The following is a 22185-nucleotide window of genomic DNA, read 5'->3' on the forward strand; positions in this document are numbered from 1 at the left end:
TAAGATTGATTTATTGATGTGAGAGGGAGAGCCTGTGGAGCGGGGGCAGAGGAAGAGAGAGAGAAAGAGAATCTCAAACTCCCCACTGAGCACAGAGCTCCAAGCCCCCAGAGATCATGACCTGAGCTGAAATAGAGTCATGCTCTTGGGCAGCCTGGATGGCTCAGTGCTTTAGCGCCACCTTCAGCCCAGGGCCTGATCCTGGAGACTCGGAGTCGAGTCCCACGTCGGACTCCCTGCATGGAGCCAACTTCTCCCTCTGCGTGTGTCTCTGCCTCTCTCTCTCTTTCTGTGTGTCTCATGAATAAATAAAATCTTAAAAAAAAAAAAAACAAACATATCCTTTTTTTAAAAAAAATTTTTATTTATTTATGATAGTCACAGCGAGAGAGAGAGAGAGAGAGAGAGAGAGAGAGAGAGAGAGGGAGGGAGGGAGAGGCAGAGACACAGGCAGAGGGAGAAGCAGGCTCCATGCACCAGGAGCCCGACGTGGGATTCGATCCCGGGTCTCCAGGATCGTGCCCTGGGCCAAAGGCAGGCGCTAAACCGCTGTGCCACCCAGGGATCCCAACAAACAGATCTTAAACGACTGAGCCACCCAAGCGCACCGCACCGCGAGCATGTTTAAAGAAACTAAAAGTCTTTTTATTTTTTTTTAGAGGCAGAGTTTTTTTTTTTTAAAGATTTTATTTATTTATTCATAGAGACACAAAGAGAGAATGAGAGGCAGAGACACAGGCAGAGGGAGAAGCAGGGAGCCCGACGTGGGACTCATCCAGGGTCTCCAGGATCACACCCTGGGCTGCAGGCGGCGCTAAACCGCTGCGCCACCGGGGCTGCCCAAGAAATTAAAGTCTTAATGTTAACTATCTCTGCGTCAAAGAAAGGGGCTTCTCTTTCCATTTTGTGTAAGATTCCATTCAAGTACTTAAACTTTAAGAATTGGGTATGATACATTCTTTTTAGTAATGTTTATTTTCTTGTACTCTGTTTAATCCTCACAGAGAACACAGGCAGCAAAGTTAATAGTATAGGAAACTGGTCAATTTCTGTCATTCGTTTTCATCTACTATTTGGTTGATTTATGGCATTGAAAGCTTTACTTGAGTGCGGTCTTAATCTTTTATGAATTTTGAATTCTATTTTTTTTTGTTAGTATGCATACACCCATCTTATCACCCTTTGTATTAAATTGTGGTGGAGTTCTCATACTATGGTTTACTTAACCAAATTCATATTCTTGATTATTGTGCTTCTCAAGAATTCATCAGTAAATGAGTTTCTGTTTTTGTTTTTATATTTCAGATGATATATTATAAAGTTTTTTGAGTTTGGGAAAGTCTAGCAGACCTGCAAGAACAAAAGTTACTCTTCAGGAAAATAAAACAACGTATCCACAATGTCCATTGCAGAGTCAGAAGTTGTTAGACTTGCAAAGAAACAGGAATGTAGCACCCATAGGAAAAGCATTCAGTTGCTAGAAGACCAGGAGATGGCTCAGGTATTAGATTTAAAAGGCAAAGATGTGTCAGCAGTTATGCTGATGAAGTTTAAAGGCTTGATGGAAAGCCTGGAGTTAATGGTTGAAGAGATAAGGGAATCCTTTAAAAATGACCTAAGGGAAATTTTAGGAGTAGAAAGTAAAATACCTGAAGTGAAAAATAAAAACAACTCCAGTACCAAAAAAGAGTGGCAACAAATAAAAGGCTCAACCACACAAAAACCATGTTCGGTAGAGAAAATAGAAGGAGCAAACTCTGACATAGTTGAAGATACTGAAAATGTGGCTTCTAAAAGAAAAGAAATAAGTGAACTGAGTAGCAAATTAGACAAACCTGAGGACTACAGTGTGGACCAAGGCAAGGAATTGTCCCATGATGAATCACAAAATGACAAAGTCCTGGAAAGTGTGGAGGAAGCCATAGGCAATGTAGACAACACTTGTGAAGATTGTAGCATCCTTATAGAAGTAACACAAGAGAACCAAGAGATTGGAGAAGATGAACAGGTCAAAGAAAAAAGAGAGGAAAAAATCCCTCAGAATTTAGAGAATAAAGAGAAAACTCTAAAAGCCTCCAGAGAAGATGAAGGAGCAGTACTTAGGTTGGCAGCAGACTTTTCATCAGCAACACTGGACGTTAGTAAGCAATGGAGTAATGTCTTCAACATTCTGAGGGAAAATGATTTTGAACCTAAAGTTCTATGCCAAGTTAAGTTAACATTTAAGTGTGATGGTGAAGTAAGGACCTTTTCAGATATGCAAAGTCTCAGCAATTTTACTAGCCAGAAACCATTTATGAACAAATTACTGAAAGATGTACTCCCACAAAATGAAAAAATAAAGAAAGGAAGAAGTTACGGAATTCAAGAAAAAGTGGTAAGTATACAGATCTGTGGAGCTTATATGCAGAGAATAAGTAATAGTTGGTAAAGTTCTAGAGTTTAAACCAATTTTTAAGAAATAATTAAAAGTAAAAGTATGACCTTAAGAGTAATGACTTCAAGGCTTTTTTTCTTTTAATGGGTGGTGTTGGAAGATTGGAAGAAGTTAGATTTGAGAAGAGTTTGTACATAATCATTACAGATGTTAAAAGAAAAATTTAAATGTTATGTATTTAAGGGTAAACACTAGGATAGTCCCTTTTAAATCATTAAAAGGGAAAAATAGAAACAAACAGTTGAGTAAATTCAGGTAAAAGCCCTCATGCAATGGGATTATGAAAAAAATGACCAAATAGAAGTGTGTTCCACTTTCAATTTATAAAGTAGTCCTAAGTTGTCTTCATTAGTAGTCAGGGAAAAGTAAATAAATCTATTTTACTAAAGCCTATTCTAGCATTCATTATGTTAATATCTAGCTGTTACCCATTCCATGTATAAAGATCTTGGTTTCTTAGATTAGATTATGTTCCCATGTATTTGATTTCATTGAAAACACATTAGGTTATTTTCTGAATATTTTTTGTGATCCCAATCTTAAAAGGTAGCTCCTGTGGTATATTGTAGACATTCTCTATCTCCCATCTTCAGTGTGTGTATATTTCTTATATTTGTCTGTGGTGTAAGACCGTAGTCTAGTTTCATTCTTTTGCATGTGACCGTCCAGTTTTCCCAGCACCATTTATTAAAGGGACTATCTCCCTTGCATATTCTTGCCTCCTTTTTCCATATATCAGTTGACCATATACATGTGGGTTTGTTTCTGGGCTCTCTATTCTCTTTACATTGATTTGTATGTCTGTTTTTGTGAACTATCCTGCAATACCATACTGTTTTGATTACTGTAGTTTTGTAATTCGGTATGAAATCAGAGTGTGATGCCTCCTGCCTTATTCCTTTTCAAGACAGCTTTGGGTATTTGTGGTCTTTTGTGGTTCCATACAAATTTTAGGATTGTTATATTCCTATGAAAAATGGCATTGGAATTTTAGTAGAGATTGCATTGAATCTGCAGATTGCCTTCAGTAGTATAGACATTTTAACAATATTCTACCAATTAATGAGCACAGTATACCTCCATTTATTTGTATCCTCAGAGGCCTGTATCCTATGCCAGTATTTTTTAAAAGATTTTATTTATTCATGAAAGACAGAGGGACAGAGACATAGGCAGAGGGAGAAGCAAGCTCCCCATGGGGTCCTGGGATAATGACCTGAGCCAAAGGCAGATGCTCAACCACTGAGCCACCCAGGTGCCCCCAAGCCAGTATTTTCGATGTGTTTTCAAAAGAATACCCAATTCTTTTGCCCTCCCAACATTTTGAAGTGTAAAATATTTCTAAAATGACAGTCTAGAATTAGGAAATATACTTGGATCAACAAATTCTTTGAGAATTCGCCTAACCTCAGAATTTAACTGTTCCCCAGAGATTTTCACAGATGAGGTACCCAACCTGTCCTGGACAGTTGATGGGGAGGAGGGGTGGAAGGACAAATAGTGATCAGCTAGCCCTAAATACAGAAGAGTGTAACAGAGGGAGCATTAAAAAGCTCAGAGGTACGTACAGGGTTTCAAGGAATATTATGAGCCAATTTCTGTATTAGAGATAACTATCTCAGGCTCAATACCTAGGTTGTCATATTTAACCCTCCCAACAATCTGAAATAGTGCTGTCTTATTAGTATTTATTTATTTATTTATTATTTATTTATTATTATTTATTTATATTTTTAAATATTTTATTTTTCCATTCATCAAAGAGAGAGAGAGAGAGGCAGACACACAGGCAGAGGGACAAGCAGGCTCCATGCAGGGAGCCCGACATGGGACTCAATCCTGGGTCTCCAGGATCAGACCCTGGGCTGAAGGTGGTGATAAACTGCTGAGCCACCGGGCTGCTCCTCTTTATTTATTCTTTTAGTGCTGTCATAGATGCTGTTCTAGAGGGCAAGTTGATGCACCGGTAGCAAATATGACAGCTGGATTTGAATCTTTTAAAGCCAATCTTTTTAAAGTAGGCTTCATGTCCACAAGTGGGGTTTGAATTCATGACCCTGAGATTGAGTCACATGCTCTACCAAATGAGCCTGTACTACTAACCAAAACATGCTTTCCTTTTGAGTAATGTGGTTGGAGCTTGAACTACAAAGAGGGATATTTAAGAACTACTAGATTTACTTTTATTTCCTTTGAGGAAAAAATAAATATGAGTATTGGGCTTTTGTTGTTTGTTTGCTTGTTTGTTTTGGTAGTGTTCCTGAAGTTAGAGTAGTGTCTACCTTAGGGTCCTGCATGTAATCAGACGTTGACTAACAAGTTGTTTTTGAGAGTCAGTGTTGGGAATATAGAAGGAACACACTAAATGTTATGACCCCATGGAAATTTGCAAATGCTGCACCAATACCAGGTGTGATGGGGTGATCATAGGGGAAACTTATTTGAGGACCTAAGCATTCAAGAACAAATAATACTTAAATAATTTTATAGATATTTGGTAATTGTTAAGATGGTGGTCCAATTAAACTTAAAGAGTGAAAGCATTAATTCCTTTAAAAGACACAGGATACAAAGTTTTGTTTTCTTTTTTTTTTACTTCAGGAAAAAACTCGATTAGATTCAAAGGATGGAGCTGAGGGGGAAGTCAGTGATGGCTTGAGCTTTCTCTTTGTTAAAGAAGTAAAGGTTGCTGAGCCAGAGGAGGTGAAGAATTTAGAGATGCCAGAAGACTCTTCAGAGCTGGAAGAGGAGGGAGAAGAGGCTTCAGAGTTGGATGAGGAAGAAGAGGCTTCGGGCCTGGAGGAAGAGGAAGAAGAGACTTCAGGGCTAGAGGAGGAGGAAGACACTTCTGAGCTGGAAGAAGAGGTGAGAAATGAGGCTTTGGGGCTGGAGGAGGAAGGAGAAGAGGAGGCTTCAGTATCCTATAAGAAACCGGATTCAACATTTCAGTGTCATTCTGTGGTAAATACAAAATATGGAGTTGAGGAAAAAAACAGTAATGACTTGGAGATTGTTTTAATTGAAGAGGTAGAAGATTCTGAGGCAGAGGAGGAAGAAGGTTCAGAGTGGGAAATGGAAGTAGTCTTATCTTGGGAGGAAGGAGAGGACTCTGAAGTAGAAAATATAAAGACTGCCTCCCAAATTGAGAAAAAAGAGGCCTCAGATGGACTTAAAGAAATTGCCTGTGATTATTTGGCTCGGGACTTTGAGAAGAAAAAATTGGTGAAATACCAGATGGTACAAAAAGCCCAGAATAAAGAGGAAACAGCTATGCCCAGAAACCAAGGAATTGGGACAGTCTGTCGTACCTTGCGTTTGGCCTCTCCCTCAACATCACTAGAGTTAAGTCCTGATAAGCAGAAAAGGCATTTAAGTACAAATTTGAGTACTCCATCAGGAATCACCAAATTTTTAAGGAAAACTGAGAAAGAGCCACACAAAACCTTACAAACAGATGCACAAACGTCTAAAGAAACAGACTTAATACAAGAAACAGAAGAAAACTTTAGAAGAAATGTAAATACCAACTTTAGAGAGCTACAGGAGGAGGTTACCAATATTAAAAATTCTCTTCCAGAGGTCTTAGAAAGAAGTTCTATAGATGTTCTGAATAGCAGAATAAATATACTTGAGGAGAGAATGGACAGCCTAGAAGATCGTATTGAAGAATTCTCTAAGGATACAATGCAAATGGCCAAACAGATAATAAATAAAGAAAGGTCAAGAGACATAGAGGATAGATCGAGAAGTTCCAACATCCGTTTGATAGGAATTCCAGAAAAAGATAATAAAGAGAATGGAGCAGAAGAAATAATTAACGAAATCATTGAAGAAAACTTTCCAGAGCTAAAGGATTCAAGTCCTGCGGTTGTCAGTGCTTATCGAATACCTAGTAAGATTGATGAGAAGAGACTCACTCCCAGACACATCTTGGTGAAATTTGGGAATTCTAGTGACAAAGAAAAAATCCTAAAGGCTTCCAGAAAGAGAGAAATAACATACAGAGGAATGAGAATCCGATTGACCGCAGATTTATCATTGGACACTCTAGATGCTAGAAGTCAGTGGAGCAATATAATACAAATTCTGCAGGCAAAAGGCTTTACACCTAGAATCCTATACCCAGCCAAATTGGCATTTGATTTTGAAGGTAAAATGAAGACATTTTTTGATACTGAAGAGTTCACAAAGTTTGTTTCTTGCACACCCTCTTTGAAAGAATTACTGGAGGATATACTTTAGCCATCTAGGATGAATATAATAAACCTGTACACACAGTACATATATATATATATATATATATATATATATATATTACCTTTCACAGCAAAAGTCAAAAAGGAAAACAAAAATAAAATGCCACAATCCTACCCAGGAGGATGGATCGTGAACAGTATACTTTGGGGAGAAGGGGAAAGGAACTTTACAGATGCTTAGATGTTGGTGAAGTTAAAGGGTGTATTAAAATTAGTGTTAATCATTTTAGCTTCTGTAGGAGTAGGCTTTCCAAACTACTGGGGAGAGGGAGAGAATCCATGTAAACAGACAGGAAGAGGTGGGGTGAAAGCAATAGAAAAGCACAGGAAAAAAAGAACAGTATAAGTAGGAAAAGATGCAAAACTTGAACTTCTATTGCAAGAAGGTATTCAACTTTATATCCTTTATTATGATGTGAATCTTCAATCCGTATATTAAACCTTTTTCTTTTGAATATGCTTCCTTTGGTTACTTTTCTACTTTACATTTTCTGGTATATTTTGTCATTCCATAGTTCATAATCTTTACCTTTTATTGTGGAAACCCATCCAGTGGAGAGATCAAATCTCTTTCCTAATGTTGGACATTAATGTATTTTCAGTAGTTAAATGGTTTAGAGTAAATTGATTTGCAATGTGTAGATAAGAAACAAAAAAGAGAATGAAGTAACCATTTTACGGCTTTTGCTATTATAAGGGCTTATTTAGCATATTTAGTTTTTAAAAAGTCATCTGTTCTTCTAACTCTGACCTTCATGGACCTTTCTGCAAACTGATTGCTATTGCAAATTCCCTGGCCTCAGTACACCTGGCTTTGAGTTCTTAATCTACTGTGTGACCCGAGGTAAGTTACTAATGATGCCACTTGAAACCCTTCATCTGTAACTGGGTTCATTCCTTCCTCATGGGTTTCTTGTAAAATTCTGCAAGATGACACTTGTGCCCAACATAAGAATCTTCAGTAGATGGGAAATCCTGCTTCTTCGCCAGGAGATCTAAAGTAAAGCTGATTGCCCTTCTCCCAGTTGTTGATTTTATTTTTAATCTCTCCAGTCAACATACAGCCCCAACATCCAAGAATTGCCTGGTCTATACCAACTGAGCCTGCCAGGCACCCCCCCAGTTGATTTTATTTTTATTTGTTTATTCATGAGAGACACAGAGGCAGAGACACAGGCAGAGGGAGAAGCAGGCTCCATGCAGGGAGCCCCATGTGGGACTCGATCCCCGGTCTCCAGGATCACACCCTGGGCTGAAGGCAGGTGCTAAACCCCTGAGCCACCCAGGCCTGTGCCCCCCCCCCCGCCCCCCTGCGCCCAGTTGATTTTTAGAGTGCCACCACAGGAGGCCATTTTCTGTTGAGTTGGGAATGAGTGGGCCAAAAAACAAGACGTTTAATCAGAGGTATTCCATTATCTTTCTGCTCTGCTGCATTTCATTGCTATGTCTGGCTTACAGGCTTTTCTCCCCCCAATTTTTGTTTACTTTGTAATGGGCAGCCCAGGTGGCTCAGTTGTTTAGCTCGACCTTCAGCCCAGGGTGTGATCCTGGAGACCTAGGATTGAGTCCTACGTCAGGCTCCCTGCATGGATCCTTTTTCTCCTCTGCCTGTGTCTCTGCCTCTCTGCCTCCTGAATAAATAAATAAAATCTTTAAAAAAAAAGTGCTTTTTGCTCTTGTGAAATGATACAAGGTGTTGAGAAATTAGCACAGTCTCCTATACCCTTTACCCTTCCCCCAGTGATAACATCTTGCATAATTGAGTTAAATCACAAGGAAGGATTCTTTTCTAGATTTCTTTGGAGGAAGCATGATCCTATCACTACCTTGATTTCCAACTTTTAGTCTCCAGCATTGTGTTTTTGTTTCAAGCCACCTATTTGTCATACTTTGTTATAGCAGCCCCAGGAAACATAATACAGTGCTCATGAACTCTTAGAATGGCCAAGCATTGCATTCTTCTAGACTACTAATAAGCTGTTTCTGTAAATGATAACAGGTCAAGCAACAATTCCGCTGTTGCCAGTACACTTCTAGTGACCAGATTTACATGCCTGTACTTTTCGTAGTACCCTTCAACATGGATGCTTAAATTGACATAGTCTTAGAAAGTTAAAACCGCTTTTCTTGTGAGATTTACTTGGATAGTGTTGAAGCTGCTTTTGCCCTCGGTGTGTGTGTGTGGGGGGGGTAAGAATTTCTAGCCCAAAAGTAGATGGTAATATCCTTCAGTCCCTACTACATCAACTTTATAAAATCTGATCTATTTTTAAAAAGATTTTTATTTATTTATTCGTGAGAGACATACAGAGTGAGTCAGGTGGGAGCCCGATGTGGGACTCGATCCTGGACCCCAGGATCACGACCTGAGCCAAAGGCAGACACTCCATTGCCGAGCCACCCAGGTGCCCCAAAATCTGATATATTCCTATTCATCTTGCCTTCATTCTTATATTCTCCCCTAGTATCCTTCCACTAATATGAGTCATGTGAGTCTTTGGATAATTTTCTTCTAAAATGTCCTCTTGTGGGTGTGTTTCTAATTTATGTGAATGGAATTATGCTTTGGATCTTATCTATTACTATTAATACTTTAGAAAATCTATTATGTACATATAACCTGTTTCTAATGAATTTTATAGTATGCATTCCTATTTTATCACTCAAGCTGTTCCATCTATCCCCACCCCTACCCCAATCCCGGGTATAAGGAATGTTACCCAGGAAGATCTTTATTCTTGCTCCCTTAGGAACCTTGGTAAGAGTACCTGTTGGATACTAATGTAAGTTTATCCTTAACTGACAGTTTAGAGTCCTTTTAGTTTGTGAAAAGTGTTCACCTAGGGGAGAACAAGCCTAAGGTATTCATTTAGACCTTCTTATGGATGTATCAGTTTGTTGATCCATTTCCAAGTTGAGCAATTTTTGACAACTGTTGCTATAAGCATTTCTGTATGTATGCTTTTTGTGTGCGAATGTAAGTTTTCGTTTCACTTAGATATGACTAATGGGATTGCTGGGATGTATGGTAAACGTATATGTACCAGACTATTTTCCAAAGTAGCTAAACCATTTTGCATTCCCACCAGCAAGGTATGATGTTTCTAGTTGCTCCATACTCTCATCACTGCGTGTGGCTTTACATTTTAATCTTTTACATCTCATTCTCTAATCCACCCCAAGTCCATTTTCATATAGGATTATGTCAGGAGGGGATCCCTGGGTGGCTCAGTGGTTTGGCGCCTGCCTTTGGCCCAGGGCGGGATCTTGAAGTCCCGGGATCGAGTCCCACATCGGGCTCCCTGTATGGAGCCTGCTTCTCCCTCTGCCTGTGTCTGCCTCTCTCTATCATGAATAAATAAATAAAATCTTAAAAAAAAAAAGGATTATGTCAGGAATGCAGTTCTATTTATTCCCAAATAGTAGGCCAGTTTTCTTTGCTGTTCCATTGATTGTTTTTCTGAAATTTACAATGTCCACTTTTTTCCAAGAAAGAAAGGAATAAAATATTTCAAAGTAGTATGAGTGTTAAGGAGATTTCAGGCTAAAAAAGTGATTGACTGAGTCCCTAGAATAGTGGCATAGCAACTGCAGAGGAGTTCTGATCTCCAGTTTTGAAATTTTTTGCCATTAGGCAAAACTTAGAAAACTTTGTACTATGTATAGGAAATAACTGATCTCTTGTGTGCTGTCTTGGGGGGAGGCCTGCCACTGCTGCTGCCACATCCAAGTTGCCCACAGCCCAGCCCCAAACCATCTCCCCAGGCTTGGGCCATTTTGGTAAATCAGTTTTGGTGTGGGTGAAGTATGTGGAAACTCAGTGATATGTTTATGACCTAGAGGCTGTTGATTTAATTTTTAAAAAATCACACACACACACATATATGAAAAATCTATTTCTCATCCATTTTGTTTATTGGACTTGTGGAGTAACAAAACATGACTTTAAATGCCATTGTATGCTTATGATTTGTGGAACTAATCTACATTAATTGGGCCTGTCTTTCTTTGTGGGAGTCAGCCAGTGTGTTGGAAGGCTGGTGAGGACAGGAAAGGGGGAGAGTGGTGGCATCTGAACTTATGTGCAGGAGACACCCACCAGGGTGCTTTTCTTGGACACATCCTCTCCTTTCTCATCACTAAAATACCCCCATTTTGTAAATGGGGAAATGAAAAACCATACACATGACTTGTGCAAGTTTATGGAAATGGCAAGGAGAATGATGAGAAATTTCAAGTGGTCATCAATATCAAACTGATGTTACTGGAATTTTAGCATATTGCCTCGGGTTTAGTTAATTTTTTAAAAGTATTTTTATTTATTCATGAGAGACACACACAGAGAGAGAGGCAGAGACACAGGCAGAGGGAGAAGCAGGCTCCATGCAGGGAACCCAATGTAGGACTCGATCCCGGGACTCCAGGATCACGACCTGGGCTGAAGGCAGGTGCTAAACCGCTGAGCCACCCAGGGATCTGGTTTAATTTATTTTTAATTGTGGTTACAATCACAGAACATTAAATTTGGCATTCTTAAAGATTCTTAAGTGTACAGTTTTGTGTTAAGTATATTCACATTGTCGTGCAACGTCTTTAGAACTTCTATCTTGCAAAACCAGAACTACACATTAATTCCCCCTCTTCCCCCAGCAATCAACTTTCTACTTTGTGTTTATGATTTTGACTACTTTAGATGTCTCCTGAGTGACCTCTTCCACGTTTGTCCTTTTGTGACTGGCTTATTTGACTTAGTCATCCTTGAAGTTCATCCACATTTTAACATGTGACAGGATCTCCTTTTTAAAAGGCTGCATGACATTCCATTGCATGAATAGACTACATTTTCTTTATCCATCTGTCAGGGGATACTAGGGTTGTTTGTACCTCATGGCTGTTGTGAATAATGCTGTAATGAATCTGAGTGTGTAAATAGCACTTAAGATTCTGCTTTGAATTTTGGTAAATACCCAGAGGTGGAATTGGTGGATCATATGATAATTTTTAATTTTTTCAGGAGATTTTGATATTGTGTTACATAATGACTATACTATTTATGTTCCTAATTGCCTCCAGATTTTTAAAGAAATAAGAGCACTCTAGGGACTAAATCCCTACCCACGTGGTGTCCTTGTCTTCACAGTCAGCATATGAGGAGCGTTAGAAGGTATCAGTGAATCAATAAATTCTTTGCAACAAACCTTGAATGGTTTCCAGCCATTGTCAGACACTTAATTTCTCCCTGAAAATCTGCAGTCTGGAAAGTCAAATGTTTGAGACTTAAAGAAGGGGATACCCATAGTAAGCCCTGAAGTATCCTTAGAAGTTAGATGAGGAAAGATAGGAAGAAGGGCTTCCAGGTAGATAAGCCTAGAAAACCCAGTGCTGAGAAGACTTGACTCCTGCTGAGACTTTCCATTGATGTTGAATGGCTCAAGCCTAGAGAGCTCCTAAAAATCCACATTTTTTACTTTGTAGTTATTAGTTTTCCTCTGGGAGTATGTGGTAATCTTCCCCCAGGTAGATAACATGTGCCAGGCTGTTAGAGATCGGGAGTCCTCTTACTGCAAGGGAAGATGGCAACTCAATACCAAGGGCTCAAATACCTTTATGCTGAGAGAGACCTTCTCTGACTGTAGAGTTTATAGTCTTACTGGGGAAGCCAGACATTAAAGAAGGAATTGGGAGTTCTATGAAAGGGGAAATACTGTGTTCTCTGTGAACCTGTAGAAAGGGGATTGAGGAGCCTTGGAAGGTTTATCAGAGGACATATACTTATAATATGAAAGGGGCGCCTGGGTGGCTCCATTGGCTAAGCATCCAACTCTTTATCTCAGCCCTGGTCTTGATCTCAGGTTGTGAGTTCAAACGCTGAATTGGGCTCCACGTTAGGCATGGAGCCAGATATGGGAGAAGTCAAATACCAATATATCAGCCACACCAGTTTTGGAATCCACTAGAAGAGCTGTTTTGTTTTGGCAAATTTGCACAAGATTGAGGAATGTGGTGTTTTACTTCAGTCAGTTTTTCGGGTCTAATCAGTGCAGATATCCCACTCCCCTCTGAAGAATTAGCAATTCAAGCTGCTGAAAGTGCATTATTTGGTGTTTATTGCCTTAGAGGTCTACGATGCACAGCGCAGCCTCCAAGCCAGACAAGGATGACAAAGTTCCTAAGCCTTAGGACAGTGACTGGGAAGCAGAATCAGAAGGTGGCAGTTTAGAGGCCTTAGGGTTCTGTGCTTGCATCTTGTAAAAGAGAAGGGGAAATTACCCAAAACATCACTGAAACATCACAGCTATTAGAACATTGATTTTTTAAAAATGATTTGTATGCCTTGTACAATTTTAGAGCACAGTAATTTTTTTTTTTTATGATAGTCACAGAGAGAGAGAGAGAGGCAGAGACACAGGCAGAGGGAGAAGCAGGCTCCATGCACCAGGAGCCCGACGTGGGATTCGATCCCAGGTCTCCAGGATTGCGCCCTGGGCCAAAGGCAGGCACCAAACCGCTGCGCCACCCAGGGATCCCGAGCACAGTAAATTTTATTTTCTGTCTATGTCCCTTAAAAAATGATATCTTTTCATTAAAGGGCCTTGTAACCATCATTTTAATTGCTGCGTGATTCCTCAGATAAATACACCATAATTTGTTAAATCTTCTGCCTTTGGATGTCTTGGTTTTATGTTTGTTGTCTACGCAAACATAAAATTGAATAATTTTAAGGTTAGGAATATTTCCTTTGTTTAGCCCTATAGGACTCCTGTCAGAGGACAGTCTAGCAGGACTGGAAAGAATGGATCAAAAAGCATGGTCATTTTATATTTTATGCCTTTTGCTAAATATTACCCATCTTGCTTTCAAAAATGGTGTTCGAAGTTTTGGCTGTCTCAGCTGAAAGGGCCAGCTTCTCACCTGGCTGCTGACAAAGAATGTAACTGAAAACACACTTCAGGAGGAGAAAAGGAGTACCTTGGAACTTTCAAAGTTGTCTTCTAGTGAGATTACAAACCTGGTTGTGTTAGGTCACTGGGAGTTACGCTGATGCTCTACTTATTTATCTGCTTGTAGCTTGTGCTTTTAAGATTACATCTTTAAGTGGATGTTCTCTTTCTATCCACTCAGTCTTTTATCTCTAAGTTTTCTGTTTTAACTTCTTGCATTGGTTTTAGGCTTTGTCTAAAACCAATTTATATTGACTATCCATCCTGTCTCCTTTGGAATTTTTAATATTTAGTTAAAAATTTTGTTTCATTTCTTTTACCAAGATGTACCTTTTTCTTAGTCTTTTTTCATTTCTTTGTACCTTTTTCTTTTTTCATTTTCTTTGTACTTTTTTCTTCTTTAGTGTTTTTTTTTTTTTTTAAGATTTCATTTATTTATTCAGGAGAGACACAGCGAGAGAGAGGCAGAGACACAGGCAGAGGGAGAAGCAGGCTCCATGCAGGGAGCCTGACAAGGGACTCGATCCTGGGACTCAGATCTCGCCCTGAGCCAAAGGCAGATGCTCATCTGCTGAGCCACCAGGCATCCCTAATTTCACTTTTTTATTTCCAGTTTGTATGCCTTTCTTACCCTTTCTTGATCTTGGGACCCCAGGACCACACCCTGGGCTGAAAGCAGATGCTCAACCACTGAGCCACCCAGGCATTTTCTCTTTTTTAATTCTTAATGCAGTTGAAGTTACTCTTTACTTTTACCCTCAGTTTCTACTCCATTTTAGGGTTGTATTTGTGTCTCCTTGCTCTTGTTTCTTTCTAGTTTGTGTTTAGAGCAGCGCCAGAGAAAATAATAGTTCTCTAAGGAAGAAGTATAGAGAGGACCTAGTGTGCTTACAAGCAAACTTTGAGGCCACCATTGGCCTTAAACTCTCCCTAATAATCCTAACTTCTGTGCAGTGCTTCTCTCCAAAACCCTCACCTCTTGGACCTCCCCCAACCCCAGTCCACAAATGGCCTCCAAGAGGGAGGAGTCTGCCCCCACCCCACCCCCAACTCAGAATTTCTTGGCTAAATAGCTGGAAGCCCAGTACTAGGGCTTTGCAACACCTCTTGCTGACCTAATTTCCCAAAGATGGACAGCTGCTAGGCATATCCTTGGGCCCTAAAGGTGGAAAAGACTGAGTATGCTTTCTTGGGGAGAGGTGTGGATGAGTCTGGGTGTCTACTTGTGTATTACAAAAAACCTCCATACCCAAGAATGAGCAGAGGGCTGGAAGAGGAGTTTGATTGTGAGCCAGAGATGATTCTCCTGTCTCCGTGTTCTGGTATGGAACTCAGGGGCCTGAGAATTCCAAACTGGAATGTGGCATTCGATGGCCTCAGGAAGGTATATTTGTAGCAGTTTGCTAGGTTTTGTAAAAGCTTTTAAAGATATTTTTAAGGTTTTCATTATTTATTTTAGAGAAAGCAGTGGGAAAAAGCAGAGGAGGAGGGGCAAACAGACTGCTGAGCACAGAGCCTGACTCAGGGCTGGAGCCAAAACCAAGAGCCTAGAGTCGCTTAACAGACTGAGCCACCCAGGAGCCACTAGGTTTTGTCATTTTTAAATGTTTAGATGGGGGCAACTGGGTGGCCCAGTCGATTAAGCATCTGCTTTCAGCTCAGGTTATGATTTAAGCGTCCTGGGGTAGAGTCCCACAATGGGCTCCCTGTTCAGCAGGGAGTCTGCTGCCCCTCACCCCAACACCTGCATGCTTTCTCTCAAAGAAGTAAAAATATATCACCCCAACACCTGCATGCTTTCTCTCAAAGAAGTAAAAATATATTTTTTTAAGATTAAATTTTTTATTCATAAGAGAGAGAGAGGCAGAGACCCAGGAAGAGGGAGAAGCAGACTCCATGCAGGGAGTCCGATGTGGGACTTGATCCCGGGACTCCAGGATCACACCCTGGGCCAAAGGCAGAGGCTTAACCATAGAGCCACCCAGGTGTCCCAAGTAAAATATTTTTAAAAACATTTTTAAGAGGGACGCCTGAGTGGCTCAGAGGTTGTGTCTGCCTTTGGCTCAAGTTGTGATCCCAGGGTCCTGCATCCCGCATCGGGCTCCCTACTCTGTATCTCTTAAGAATAAATAAGTAAAATCTCTTTAAAAAAATTTTTTTTAAAGATTTTTATTTATTTAACAGAGAGTACACCTATGAGTGGTGGGAGGGGCAGAGGGAGAGAGAGAAGCAGACTCCCTGCATTGCAGGGGAGCAGAGGGCTGGAACAGGGAGCCCAACTTGGGGCTCGATCCCAGGACCCTGGGATCATGACCTGAACCAAAGGCAGATGCTTAACCAACTGAGCCTTGGAGGGGCCCTAATAAATAAAATCTTTAAAGAAGATAAATGTTCAGGTAGGATATATGGACCTCCACTTCTACTCTTGCTGTAGAGTTAGAGGTGAACCATTCTGATTTATTTCAGTCTGGGAACTTTTGAAGGGTTGTGTTTAGGGGAATGTCCCGGTCAAAACTATGCTCAAAGACCTCGGTGGTGATTTTTTTTTTTTTTTTTTTTAAGATTTTTACTAGAGAGTGCATGCTTGTACACTCAAGCAAGCAAAGGAACAGAGAGAAAGGGACAAGCGGGCTCAGTGCTGAGCCCAGAGCCCAGCTTGGGACTCGACCTCACAACTCCACAGCCTTCAGATCACAATTAAGCCAAACTAAGAGTTGGACGCTCAACCTACTGAGCCACCCAGGCACCCATGTGGTAAATGCTTTAAGAATGGAATTAAATGAGGGATGCCTGGGGGCATCTGCCTTTGGCTCAGGACATGATCCTGGGGTTGGGGGATGGAATCCCACATCTGGCTCCCCGCGGGGAGCCTGCTTTTCCCTCTGCCCAAGTCTCTGCCTCTCTGTGTCTTTCATGAATAAATAAATCATTAAAAAAAAAAAGTGGAATCAAATGAGAAGGTATTAGGATAAAGAAGGAGGTAGTAAAAACAGGAAGAAGACACCATAAAAAAAACAAATACAGAAAGATTATTTTTACCTTTGTAAGAGGTAATATACACCGATACACACCTTGGACTTCTACACAGTGTTACATTACATGTCAATTATGCCTCGAAATTTTTTTCATGTGGAACTGTTAAAAAAAATGTTAACACAGAAACAGCAGAATGCATCAAGGTTTTGCACTGTGGAGCATTCTCATTTGCTGGAGTAGAGTCAACTGTGGGCTGGATTCTTCATACAGTCCTTACTTTTAAGGTTTCCGCTGTGAAGGCAAAGGCCAGACTTCTCAGTGTAAGCTGATGGTTTCCAGATTCAGGAAAGTTTTTTGAGGAGCCAACAGATTTGTTACACCTGCCACCCCAAGGTTAAAGGAGTATTCTTATCCATGTGTCAGAGCCACAGATTTTATCAGCTTAAGTTCTTAAAAGGAAATACAAAACCCTAGCCCTTGACTGGTAAGCAGACTTCTTACCCCAGTGTTTCCAGTCTTTTTTTTTTTTTTTTAAGATTTTATTTATTTATTTATTCATGAGAGACACACAGAGAGAGAAACAGAGACAGAGGCAGAGGAAGAAGCAGGCTCCATGCAGGGAACCTGATGCGGAACTCAATCCCGGGACTCCAGGATCAGGCCCTGGGCCAAAGGCAGGCGCTAAACTGCTGAGCCACCCAGGGATCCCTCCAGTCTTGATTAAGATAACTGCAAGACTTTTCCTTCCCTGTTTCTCTTACTCATTTTGGTTTTACACAGAACTGATTTTTTTTAATCATCAGAGCTAAGATGTAGCAAAAAAATGACTATCACTTGAAGCTTATCTCCATCTGCTGTTTGCCACTTTAGTCATGATGACACCCCAATTCTAGTAGAAATTTTTTTTATTTTTTAAGATTTATTCATAAGATGCAGAGAGAGAAGCAGGCTCCCTGCAGAGAGCCTGATCTGGGACCTGATCCCAGAATTCCAGGATCTCCCCCTGGGCCGAAGGCAGGGGCTCAACTGCTGAGCTACCCAGGCGTCCCTCTAGCAAAAAGTTTAAGGATTCACCCTCCCTCCTAATAAGCACAGGAGGGAATTGCTGATATACTGAACGGTTAGGACAATAGCAGTAGATCACCGTATTTAAACTTTTGAGATAACAGTATAATTCAGAAGTGGAAACCCTTGTGAAATGGTTTTTTTTTTTAGTTTCGTACCAAGATGATTAATCCTTCGTAGTTATTGCAAGGTTTAAAGAGAATAAGCAAGAGAACTCCATAATAAATTTGAAACATGAAAGACTATACTGTAACTTGTATAGGCACAAACTGAAGTTTTAAGCAAGTCTAGATGACCAACATCCCTCCCCTGCCCCGCCCCAGTATTCATCAGAACTACTTTAAGTAGACCAACATCTAAGTAAGTAGCATTTCTGGGGCCCCTGGCTGGCTCAGTCAGGATAGCAGGTGACTCTTGATCTCAGGGTCACGTGTTTGAGCCCCACATTGGGTGTAGGGATTACTAAGTAAGCAACACTTTTATCTACTCCAGAGCTTTTAGAATAAATCTGTTATATTTTGAACATTCGTGGGTACTATACAGAGTGTGTATCACTTCTCTGAAATTTCTTGCCCGCCTTCATGATTTTAGTCTTTTTTTTTTCAGTGGGTGAATGATTTCCTTAAAAGTCTGAATCAGATTCTGAGTACAGTTCATATGGTAAAAGCTGGCCTGCCCCGCCCCATCCCCACTTAATAATGAGATCAGCGGTTGTCTTTTTATTAATTCTGACATGTTATCCAAACAAAATTTGGACTTGCAAATAAAAGAGGCAAAGTTTCAAGTCTTCCTGTTTTGTGGAAGGAGGGATGGATAACCAAAATGGCTTTAGCTGTAACACTTAACAATAGCCTGTAATGGAGATAATATTGGCGGCCTACCACCTCATCTGTGTGGGGACAGGCCACAAAGAAGGTCTTAGAAGCTGTGGTCTCCAGGATGTACCAGTTGGTGGGCCAGATACTCCAGTGAGTAGGGTGTGTAGTCAAGGTGACATGGATGTGTCAGGTAGCCAGGCCAGCTGTCTGCGCTGACTCAGGCCTTGGAACCAATAGGTTGCTTGAGGTTCCAGCAGCAGCTCCACCCCCCTCCTTGAAGGTCAAAGGCCTCACAGATTTGCTTGGCTTCTAAAGAAAAAAATTTGGTTACAGAATTTTCTGTTATAAAGTTACTTCTGCTAGGCTTTGTGCTTATTTAAACTCCTTGGGCTTACAGCTCTTCTACAACTAAGAAATGGAAACACTTGCATGTGAATTACAGAGAAAGCTGCAAAGCTAGTGAAATTAAAAACATTAATATAGCCATATGCACAATGTTGGTCTTCTGGAATTTAATAGTGGTTCACAGCATGATTATGAACAGGCTGTCTAGAATTATGCCTGCCTTTGGGAGAGACCTAATTCTCATGGGGCATTTCTCTCTTCACATCAACTTAGAAACCTCTCAGTGTGCCAAGACAGAAGCAGCTCTGATACTGAGGAGGAGACCCTACAAGATGCTTCTAGTAGGCTTTTTCCCTCATCTTCTCCAAATTTAAAACTAAATTTTTTTTAAACATTTTTATTTTTTTTTAATTTTTATTTATTTATGATAGTCACAGAGGGAGAGAGAGAGAGCGGCGCAGAGACATAGGCAGAGGTAGAAGCAGGCTCCATGCACCGGGAGCCCGATGTGGGATTCAATCCCGGGTCTCCAGGATCGCGCCCTGGGCCAAAGGCAGGCGCCAAACCGCTGCGCCACCCAGGGATCCCTAAAACTAAATTCAATAGTTCCCAAGAACATGTGGATTCCCCCCAGATCCACTCTGAAAAATTATGAACTCTGCAAGCAAACTGTTAAGAAATTAACACAGCAGCAATTGGATGCAGGAGGTGAATCTCAAAAGCAAGAATCTTGCTGCCTCATCCAGGTCGATGGGGTGTGGTGCTGCCCACTCCAGCCCCACGGCCCCTCTTACCTCTGTCAGGGCCTTAAGACCAGAAGAATTTGTGTTGCAAGCAGAGCCTGGGTACACCAGGGGCAGAAAGCTCATGGGTCTTCAGCAACATTCATCATCATCCTCTGTTCATGCTTCCAGTGATACCAGATTTGAGCATGGCTGCCTGGCAGTAGGTCTCTCTAGACATGGATAGAGCTCTGCTGGGAAGAAAGATAATACGTCAAACTCTCTGCCATCCAAGAATTTATAGTCTCATTAGGGAAATTTTAATTTAAAAAATTGCATGGGCTCAAGAGACAGCCGAAACAAGTTTAAAAATTAATTCCAGGCAATAGAAATTTTTAAGAGACCATAAGTGCTTTCCCCCGTCTCATTACACTTCCTCATCCAGCCTGTCTGGACTGGCAATTCTCTGTATTGTACTCCTTCCCTCTGCCTTCACCCACAGGCTGCTCCCACAAGACTCTTAAAGACCCTTCTCCCCATTATCACCTGGAAATGCCTTCCACTTAGCAGCTAGCGTCCCCTCCTCCAGGAAGCTGTCCCTGATGCTGAAGACCTACAGCCCTGTTTACTCTCCTCAGCTCCAGGCTGGAGGCAAGCACTCAGTAATTGGAGGGTCACATTGGTGAGACCTGGAAAACTGGTGGTCCCTTAGAGACAGCAGGGTACTTGGTTGGAGCCTTTTTTTTTTTTTTTTTTTTTTGAGTAACCTTTACCCCCACATAAGGCTCAAACTCACAACCCTGAAGATCAAGAGTTGCCTACTCTGACCCAGCCATGCCGTCTGAGTTCAGGCTTGGCCCAACCTGGCAAGCTGCTGAGATGGCAGGTAATAGTCTATTAGTTCCAAAAGCCTGCTAGCTAAGTGGAGTCTAATCATGATAAGCTATTGGTTTCCTAGACAAGCACTTAAAAAAAAAGGTCCTGGGATCCCTGGGTGGCTCGGCGGTTTAGTGCTGCCTTCAGCCCAGGGCGTGATCCTGGAGACCCGGGATCGAGTCCCAAGTCGGGGTCCCTGCACGGAGCCTGCTTCTCCCTCTGCCTGTGTCTCTGCCTCTCTCTGTGTCTCATGAATAAGTAAGTAAAACCTTAAAAAAAAAAAAATTTGTTTGTTTGTTTATTTATTTATTTTTTTAAAAAGATCCTGAAAATGGAGCGTCCATACTCTTACCTGCACTACCAACCTGATTTTTCTTAATATTCCACATGAAAAAAATAAGTGGTGTTTTGGAAAGGGCTCAATTTTCTTGGGCAATGACTTTGTGCCCGCCCCATGTGATCATACACTTTTTTCATGGCTTCCATGGGTCTTTGCCTTTCTCTCCTTCCTGCTTCCTTCCTTCCATCTCATGGAGCCAGAGCTAGAAATGAAAACAGCGTCACAGCAGAGCCTGTTGTCCCCTTTGTGTGCCAGAGAGGTGGGCATAGAGCATAGATTTTGACACCAGGGGAGGCTGGAAACCTTACTGGCTTCAGTCCTGCTGCTCTGAGAGCCCCCTCCTTCCTGTTTACATTTAATGGTGCTATTTCTTCATTCAATTATCTTAAGTGTATTTATTTTAACTTCTTTTAGATTGTTCTAGTAGCTTTACTTTAGGAATGAGTTCTACTTAAGTATGTAGATTGTACTTAAGTGGCATTGGACTTCCTCACTTGTATTAGAAATTCTGCTCAAGAGATTTCTCCTTACTTGACTTGGTTTGTGAAGGTCTCCATTTGGTTGCCTCTGCCCAGGTTCTATTTTGGGTTCCCTAATTCTAGATAATTTTATATTTTACTGGATTAGCTTGGATTTTGCCATCCTGAGAATACAGGTCCCACATGTATGTGGACTCAGGATTTCAGTTTCCTGTTTCCAGTCTCGGAGGGCTGTCTTCTAGCTAAGAACGTGGGCTAATGGAAGGACATTCAGACTTCTGTTTCTGGATGGACAGCCAAATCCTGCTTCTCATTAAATGCCACGCTTGGGGGCGCCTGAGTAGCTCAGTCATTTAAGCGTCTGCTCAGGTCATTATCTCTGGGTCCTGTATCAGGCTCCCTGCTCTGTGATGAGTCTACTTCTCCCTCCATCTGTGCCCCTCCTGCTTGTTCTCTCTCTCTCAAATAAAATCTTTTAAAGAAGAAATAAATACCAGGCTTGGCATTTTTAACCCTAGTCCCTACAGACTATGTATTCCTCTCCAGTCCTTGTATGGGCTATGCAACCTCTACTACTTCTCTATGTATCTGATACTATGGAACCCCCCTTCCTTGCCTTATAGACATGTATTAAAATATTTTATTTTTTAAAAAAAAGATTTTATTTTTTCATGACGGACACACACACAGGGAGAGAGAGGCAGAGACACAGGCAGAGGGAAAAGCAGGCTCCATTCAGGGAGCCCCACGTGGAACTTGATCCTGGGTCTCCAGGATCCGGCCCTGGGCTGAAGGTGGTGCTAAACCGCTGAGCCACCCGGGCTGCCCTAAAATATTTTAAAACTCAAGTATTTTAAATATTCTAGCCAGCATTTTTATGCATTAGGCACAGAAAGTAGTGTTTTCAAATATGCCCAGTCTACCACCTTT

General features: G+C 41.1%; 1 protein-coding gene across 1 annotated transcript; it reads left to right on the forward strand.

Moving 5' to 3' along the window:
• The first annotated feature begins 1360 nt into the window (after nt 1-1360).
• Nucleotides 1361-6679, forward strand: L1TD1 (LINE1 type transposase domain containing 1). Its single transcript, XM_055306271.1, has 2 exons — nt 1361-2377; nt 5039-6679. Exons 1-2 carry the CDS (start codon nt 1400-1402, stop codon nt 6677-6679), a joined length of 2619 nt encoding a protein of 872 aa, XP_055162246.1. The 5' UTR covers nt 1361-1399.
• The last annotated feature ends 15506 nt before the right edge of the window (nt 6680-22185 follow it).

Source organism: Nyctereutes procyonoides, unplaced genomic scaffold, assembly GCF_905146905.1.
Source record: "Nyctereutes procyonoides isolate TBG_1078 unplaced genomic scaffold, NYPRO_anot_genome, whole genome shotgun sequence".
Lineage (NCBI taxonomy): Eukaryota > Metazoa > Chordata > Mammalia > Carnivora > Canidae > Nyctereutes > Nyctereutes procyonoides.

Coding starts and splice junctions, on each gene's coding strand:
- L1TD1 (XM_055306271.1), top strand. CDS start 1,400: ATGTCCATTGCAGAGTCAGAAGTTGTTAGACTTGCAAAGAAACAGGAA. Junction 2,378..5,038: donor ACGGAATTCAAGAAAAAGTG/GTAAGTATACAG, acceptor TTTTTACTTCAG/GAAAAAACTCGATTAGATTC.